The sequence below is a fragment of the Lactuca virosa genome, chromosome 7 (assembly GCF_052849685.1).
Source record: "Lactuca virosa cultivar CGN04683 chromosome 7, Lactuca_virosa_CGN04683_v6, whole genome shotgun sequence".
In the NCBI taxonomy this organism is placed as follows: domain Eukaryota; kingdom Viridiplantae; phylum Streptophyta; class Magnoliopsida; order Asterales; family Asteraceae; genus Lactuca; species Lactuca virosa.
In genome coordinates, this window is record NC_136432.1 from 265,548,095 (window position 1) to 265,556,933 (window position 8,839).

At 33.8% G+C, this 8,839-nt stretch overlaps 1 protein-coding gene across 1 annotated transcript; it reads left to right on the plus strand.

Annotated features, from left to right (window-relative positions):
- The first annotated feature begins 1,347 nt into the window (after positions 1–1,347).
- LOC145127750 (uncharacterized) lies at positions 1,348–4,070 on the plus strand. The gene is made up of 5 exons (XM_079062884.1): positions 1,348–1,504; positions 1,914–2,187; positions 2,935–3,420; positions 3,481–3,580; positions 3,660–4,070. Exons 1-5 carry the CDS (start codon positions 1,348–1,350, stop codon positions 4,068–4,070), a joined length of 1,428 nt encoding a protein of 475 aa, XP_078919010.1.
- The last annotated feature ends 4,769 nt before the right edge of the window (positions 4,071–8,839 follow it).

Genomic DNA, 8,839 nt, shown 5'->3' on the forward strand with positions numbered 1-8,839 from the left:
TATGATGTGTATAACTACAATTAATTAAACAATAAGAGTGTGAGAAGAATCAGGGGTATTTGTGTCATTTGTTTTTATTTCCAATTGTGAAGGCTAATTAAAAACAATGTGCAACCACAATTACATATATTGTATCAAATGAGGAAAGTATGATTGATGGTAAATGTGTTTGTCTTAGAGCAGTTCTAGAGGAAGCAGGGGTATTTTCGTCAAATGTTTCTCTTTTAGTTTATTGTTATGTTTTTTCGTAAACTAATAACTTACAAACAGCCAGTCACCCCAGTTGGTAAGTGTAAATGTAGTTAAAGGTATATTTTGGAATGCCATGGGTTCGAACCCCATTAGGAACAATTTTTTTCTCTTTTTTTTGTTTTTTCTCGATATATCCTTGATCATCCACACCTATTGCGTAGATATGAATTTTTAGAAAATATGCATTCCCATCGAATCATTCTCTGCTTACTACAAACGCATTGCAACTACGTTTATACTTCAACCAGGAATTGATACTTCAACATGAAATTCATACAGGTACACATACTACATTAATTTATACAGGGACATAAAAAACAATTACCTTCAGAATATTAATCTTTGCTATTTCATTTGGTCATGTATCATTATATATTCTTCAATTAACAAGTATTTAGTTTCCAGTTATTGGATTTAATTGTAATGTGATCTTTTTCGTTTATGCACACCAACTGTTTGTTAAAATGCTTCAATGAACAGGAAACATATATTGCTTGTTGATGCTGTTATAAACTGAATATGGATAAGTCTTGGATGGGAGCCTACAGAACATCAGAAACGTATGTAAAGGGTGTTGCAGAATTTTTGAAATATGTAGTACACAATTACAAGATTTCTAAAAATATGGATCCTGTAGATACCAAAAAAAAGATAAGAATTCCATGTCCATGTGTGAAATGTGTAAACCACATATCTCATTCGGTAGATGTGGTAGATGATCACCTATTCAGGAATGGAATTGATCAAACATACACGAATTGGAATAAGCATGGAGAAACAGAGGAACCACCCAGAAATTATATATATGAACATAATTTTGACATAGACACGTCATACGTTGTTGATTCCACGAACATGAACACAAAAATGCCAGCAGATGCTGTAGAAACAGTAGAGATGGTGGAAGCTGTAGAATAAAATTTTATTGGGAACCCTGAGAAGTTTAGAGAACTGATTAAAGATGCCGAGAAGCCCCTATATAAAGGGTGTCCTAATTTCACAAAATTATCTGCAGTAATACAACTACTCAACTTAAAGAGTAAGTATGGAGTATCAGATAAGTGCTTTACAGAATTATTGGTTTTGATCAAAAATATGTTACCAGAAGGTAACGAAATGTACAGTAGTACATACGAGGCCAAAAAAGCATTCAAGGCAATGGGTTCTGGGTATACTAAGATACATGCATGTGCCAACAACTGTATACTTTACAGAAACGAATACACAGACATGGCAGCATGTCCTACTTGTGGTAAATCAAGATGGAAGGTCGATGAACAAAAAAAATAAAATTTACAAGAATATTCCTGCAAAAGTTTTGTCGTACTTTCCAATTATTCCGCGCTTGAAACGACTTTTTCAGTCTAAGACTACTGTAAAAGATTTAACATGGCACACAACAGACAGAAAGGTGGATATTGGTGTTTTAAGTCACCCAACTGATTCACCAACATGGGCTGCCATTGATGACAAATAACCAGACTTTGCTAGCGAGCCAAGAAATTTGCGGCTAGGCATTTCGGCTGACGGGATCGATGTGAATAGAGGAAATAGGAGTCATAGTGTGTGGCCTATTTTAACTGTCATTTACACCCTTCCACCATGGTTGTGTATGAAGAGAAAGTTCATCATGCTTTCGTTATTGATTTTGGGAACACCAGGAAACGATATTGATGTGTTCCTAGCACCTTTTATTGATGATCTGCAATTATTATTTGATATTGGAGTTGAAACATACGATGCATATGCACAAGAGCAGTTTAAACTATGTGCAGTAGTGTTATGGACTATTAATGATTATCCTGCTCTAGGTACATTAAGTGGTTGTCCATACAACGGATTTAAAGGTTGTGTTGTGTGTGGCAAAGAAACACACTGCATTAGACTCCCTGAATCGAATAAGCAGAGTTATGCTGGTCATAGACGATTTCTACCGTATGATCACCCGTTCAGAAGACAAAAAAAATGCATTCAATGGACAACAAGAGTTCTCACCCTCTTCAGAACCTATGAATGGGGAGGACGTATATAACAGGGTCAAATTTATAATGAATATATGGGGAAAGGTGTTTAAGGGCAAGGAGGCAGAAATCCAACAATCTACAACTGGAAGAGGTGGGAAGATAAATAAAAAAAGAGAAAATCACGCCAAGTGGGTACTTCAGATGTGGGCCAGCAAAATAATACATACTGGAAGAAATTCAATATATGGTATAGACAGCTAAGGTATTGGCGCGACAATTTGATTCCACATTGTATAGATTCTATGCATGTCGAAAAGAACATGGGCGAGAGTTTAACCGGAACTGTGTTGAACGTTCCCGGGAAGACGAAAGATGGTTATAAAGCTCGATTGGATTTGGTTCATTATGGTTTAAAACCATAGCTGCATCCTAAGATAGAAGGGAACAACACAACACTTCCCGCAGCAGGTTGTACATTGACAAAAGAGGAAAAAGACAAATTCTATGAGACTTTATACAACTTAAGGGTTCCTCAAGGGTATTGTTCTAATTTTTCTAGTTTGGTGAGTCTGAAGGATAGGAAGTTGATCGGACTAAAATCACATGACTATCACATGCTCATGCAACAATTTTTGCTCATAGCAATTCGACCTATAATGCATCCACCCACCAGAGTTGCTATTACAAGGTTTTGTTTCTTTTTCAAATCAATATGTAGCAAAGAAATCAAATTGGATGAGCTCGATAAGTTGCAAGAGGAGTTATGTGTAACCTTATGCCTTCTTGAGAAACACTTTCCACCATCATTTTTTGATGTGATGATTCATTTAACCGTTCATCTAACTAGGGAAGTAAAATTATGCGGTCCAATATTCTTTAGATGGATGTACCGGTTCGAAAGGTTTATGAAGGTTATTAAGGGGCACGTGCGAAACAAAAATAGACCAGAAGGATGCATTGCAGAAAAGAATGTTGCAGAAGAGACGATTGAGTTTTTTAGTGAATTCCTCAAAAAGATGGATACTGTTGGTATTCCACCTGACAATCATAACACATGTGGAATTCAGATAGGTGTAGATAGTAGTTCTATTACGGACGGTACTCCTCTATCAGCTGCTAAATCAGTAGAAGTTTCCACAAAACTATTCAACAAAGCACATTTCTTTGTATTGCAAAATACATCTGAAGTACTACCGTATATCAAGTAAGTTTTTTTTACATGTATGTTTTTTTTGTTATAATATTAAAATTAACGTATTCACAGACGACACATAGATTTTTTGCAACATCAACACCCTACTAAACGAAAGGCACAACTAGAACAAGAGCATAGTAATACATTTGGTCATTGGTTACGAAAGGAGGTATATTCATTTCATATATGTCGTGTTCTTTGTTATGTATTTCTTTATATCTTAAATTCATTATCTAATTACAATTCAGGTAGAGAGAGAGTTAGGGGGCTGTAGAGAAAGTATAACAGAGACAATGAGATGGATTTCACATGGACCCAATAAGAACATCATTAAATACGATGTATATGCTATCAATGGATATACTTTTCGTACAAAAGCTCGTGAAGGTAAAGTTTACCAAAACAGTGGGGTTAGTGTCGTTGCAACTGACACACACATCAGTAAAGAAGTTGTAACATATGCCAAAAACACTTATTATGGTGTTTTACAAGAGATATGGGTACTAGATTATCATTTTAAACGAATTCCAATTTTCATGTGTGACTGGGTTGACAATAGAAATGGGGTAAAAAGGGATAAATTGGGGTACACACTAGTTGACCTAAAAAGATTAGGCCATAAAGGTGATCCCTTCATATTGGCCTCACAAGCACAATAAGTATTTTATGTCACAGACCTGCTCGATCAAAAAATGTCTATTGTGTTCAATACACCTCCCAAAAATTACAGAGATACATATGAAGATGTATATGAAGAATTTAGTACTGTAGTTCCTCAGAATGATAATATATTGCCACGTGTAGACACACTTGAGTTGCAGAAGGAAAATGATTATTTTCGTACTGATTGTCATGGTATTGTTATACGTACGGTATGTGTTTCTTAATGTCATGAATTACATTTGTAGCGATAATATTTTTCCTTCTTTTAACATTTAATGATCTTTATTTTTGTTTGTAGAAGGGAAAGGCCAAACCTTGATCCTAGCGTTAAGTGGAGAATAAGAAAATGACAAAAAATGACGATGTAGTTTCCTTAATATTTTTTTACAATATTATACCATCAAACTATTCTGGTGTAATATTGTTATAACTCAAAGTTATTTTTTTTTTCAGTTTTTTACTGTAATGGTGGATGACATGTTATAACATAAACTGCATGTTATAGTAATGTACTTTCGTTATGCAATGTTAGACAAAGTTGTATTCTATTCATTTATTGATCATACTATTCTGTAAAAATAAATTGTATTCTTTTCATTTTTAATGGTGTCTGATCTGGTGCAATTAAAAGAATAGATGAAAAAAGGGCAATTTGGTCCTTTCTTATAGCTCTTATTCAATACAACTATATTGTTATTTGTTTTTGTTTTTATAGTTTTTAGTTTTTTTTGTTTTTTTTTTCAGAAATTGTTTCTAACTTTACAAAACTGCCATTTATTTTTTTTCATTAATTTATACAACCCTTTAATTGCAAAATAAGCAATGTACTTTTGTAAAATGCCATGATTGAACTTTTTGTTCATTTTTAATTCTGCCAAATGATATCAAAGATAAATATGGTCAAATTTAAGAGTCTTCCAAATACAATAGTACAACGAGAATAAACATTACATATGTGTCTATATTTACATATAGACACATATAATAGTTGTAATCGTAACTAAATGCTACATACACACAATATTTGTTTCTTCTTAAAGCCAATTCATAATATTTTGACACACATAATAAATGATACATGACCATAAGTAACCAATACTAACTTGTTTTAATTTCTTGCGTTAACTAAGTACAACTAGTACAGAACCGCCCTATGGACACACAAATATTTAGTGTGACCATATGTATCAATTTTTAGCTACTTTGTCTGTTATGTGGCTAAATAGTCACCAGGTTACAAACACACATAGAACTAACTCATGTCACGATACGTTAATCTACTGTCTCTCATAAAAAAAGTATGACAATCTTAATCGATACATGTGGCTGATTGTGACCTATGGCCTCAATGGTCGAGTGTGACTAATATTTGTCACATTTGGTATAAATAAGTGTGGTTAAAGTTTTGATTATCTATATAATGGCCACACAAGCTAATTTAAATGTATCCAAAAACAGTCTCTAAATTTTTTTAGTGACCTTTGGCCACACTTTTAATAAAAAGTGTCACAGGCCGTTTTTCAGAAAGTGTGACCGTAGGTCATTTTTGTACTAGTGAATCTGTTCCCTCCTCCTTTAGACAATTCACAATTGCATCAAATTCAACTGAAAAACATCCTAGGTTCTGATACCACTAATGGGTTTTGAGCATAACAACAAACCTATGTGTTCATGGAACCCTAATTGCTTTGGATCTAAGTGTTTCACTAGTTGAACATGCAAATTTGAATACCAAAGCAAAACCCTAGATCTAGCATATATAAATCGAAAATTACAAACAAAAGGGGTTTTGATGATTACCTTACTTGTTATGTAGTAATAACAAGAACACCTTGTAGATCCTTGACTCTTAAAAGCTTAGTGCCTTAAATGTTGCACCTCTAATGGCTTACAAACACCACTAGCAAGAGGATGAGCGGAGAGAGGAGGTATGCGCTTAGAAATTCGGCTAGGGTTTACAAATGTAAGCATTAGCCTAAAATCCTAAGCTATGGGGTCTTAATATAACTGAGGGCTGCTAGGGTCTCTGGAGGAAACCAAAATTTTCTGCTTAAGGCTTAAGTAGCTCATATACTCTTTACCAATAAGCCTGGGACGAAATATATAGGGCCTCCCTATAGGATTTTGTCCACTCCCATCTAAGGAGTCCATTAGCCCAGTTTCACAACTATCAATGATTTGCAAAACAACCCCTATTCATTTAATCACTTCCCATAATCCCGAAATTAATTCCAAATGAATTTCTGATTAAATACTTAATTAAATAACATGATTTCTAATTAATATATTATTTTCATAATACATTAATAAATCAATTTACTATTCCAAATAATAAATTCAACCTCTCTCCAAAAGTCATATTGTCAAGTTGCTAGAGTGAAGGCAACCCAAAAGGACCATGCTACTATCAAATCAAGTGCATACAAAATATTGTTATGGGCTTAGACACCTAATCCAACAAACCTATGATCGTAGCTTTGGGCCGTAACATCGGAAATTTCAAATTTGACTTTGGGTTTCATTCAGACGCAATCCCGGGAGATTTTAAGAAGCTGCAATCGCATGTTGTCCAAAAAGTCCAGATAAGTATTGTACGTCCTCAAATCGGCCTGATACACGTTTTTAAGGAAACCTGCGATCGCATATTATCAGATTCTTGTTCAGGAAGTTTCTGCCTTGAGTATAAATACAATCCTCATAATTAGTTGCAAGGGAGACGATTCCAAACGACGAAAACCACTTCTGAAGGCGATTTTTGAATTTTTTCATCGACTTTTGGAGATCTGAAGACTGCGAATAATCTCATTCATTTAGTTTATCTAGATTGATCAGTAAATGTTTCTTTTATCTAGTTTAGTTTCGTTTTTAGCCATGTCTGGCTAAACCTTAGTTTTCAGTTCTACATAGACTAGTACTTTTCATGTGATCAGTTATCAGATCTGATTTTTGTTTTGTGTTTCTATCTAGATTTTTCAGTTTTGAGCTTAATGAATATTTAGTTTTTAATTCTTGTTAGTCTGATCACATAGCTAGGGTTTTATCATTCCAGTTAATCAGTTAATAAAATCCGTAATTGTTCTTGTCAACTGGTAAAAAGTAACAAGTATCAGACTGGTTCCGTTTTGGGATTTAACTCTGATATAAAATGAAAAATCATATATTTACGCTTCCGAGCTTGTGAGAAGTATTGGGTATTACTGAGAATTTTACACACAACTTAAAGTTGCTTTTTCTAATTTAATTAAGAGCTTATTTAATTAGACAGTAAACAAGTTAGAGTTAATTCAAAGAGCTTGTTTTGGTTAACTAATTTATGTAAAAGAGATTATACTAAAATTTGTTAGTTTTTTTAAGTACCAGCTTTGATAGAACACATTCTGAATAACAAGATTTGAACTGATTGCATGATTAGGATTGTCGCAACAGAATTGAAATCATTTTTAATATTGATTTTCGTTTAATGTTAATATCACTGCAAATTTTAGTTGTTTTTAGTTAATTCAAAAACCCCCCTTTTATATTTTATGTTTCTTGACTAGATTGTGCCTGGTGCAAAAAGGCATTGACCGTTAGGCTGTGTCCCTGAGGATTCGACCCTGCTTCTGTGTGCTATATTTTTAGTGCAACCAACAATGTTAGATTTTATTTGTTTAAATCGAGTGCGACAACCGGTCTTAATAAACGCATTAACCATGGTTGTAGTTTGAGTTGTTTGATTCGTTTGTCAGTTTACACATTTGGAAGTAAGATATCATCTGGGATATTATAATAGTTGAAATGAACTCATTTATTTTTTAGAAGATGCACTAAAACTCAATGAGTTAAATTACAAAGACATTTACTATGAATTGACCGTCCACAGTCTTTGACCTAAATTCTGAGATGTCACAATCTACAAGATCAAAAACAAACACTCAAACAGAAGAAATCAAAAGATTTCCAATAGAAACCTTCTGATCTAAATAGATTGAGTGAAGATCTACAAGGAAACAAGGAAACAAAAGAAGAAACAAAGATACCTTTCAACTATCGACGTCGAAACACCGTCAATCGTCTGATTGCTTAAGATTTGAACCGTGAAGCTTTGATACAATGTCAAAAACTCCAAAAACACAATATGCACAACATCAACGATTCTTATATCATTTAAGGAAAAAGAACCAGAAGGTTTTCAGGTACGTACATAGAAACCTCATTACAAAAACTCTCAGTTACAACACTCAACCTAAACTAAATCGATCATACAAGATCACTCAATAACAATGGAAAATATCAAGACAGTAAAACCCTAACCCTAACTCTGAGTATCGTAAACGAGAGAAAAGAGAGAGAGCTGAAAACTTGTGTGTGAAATTATGAGCATCACAGCTCCATGAACTACATTTATACTTCGGGTCAACGGATTCAAGTAGACCCATGGATCGGGTAAAGATCCGCATGTCTTCCACTTGCAGTTTACCAAAAACGAGCCGCAACCCAAAACTATGCCACAATAACACGACTAACCCTTTGACCAACATATTTAACAAAACACGCTTAATCAAAGAATTCATGATCTACAAAGGATACCCTCATGACAAAATCCTTAACAAAATAAATAAAACAAAAATAAATAATGAAACTGAACATTAAAAATACAATAGTTTCAATAATTATTTATATTTACTTGCACACCGGTTTGTTTTAGGTAAAAAAAATCTGAATTTAAAGAGAGTAGAGGATGAGTGGAGAGGGTCAAAGATTGGATTGACAAAACAATGCTAGT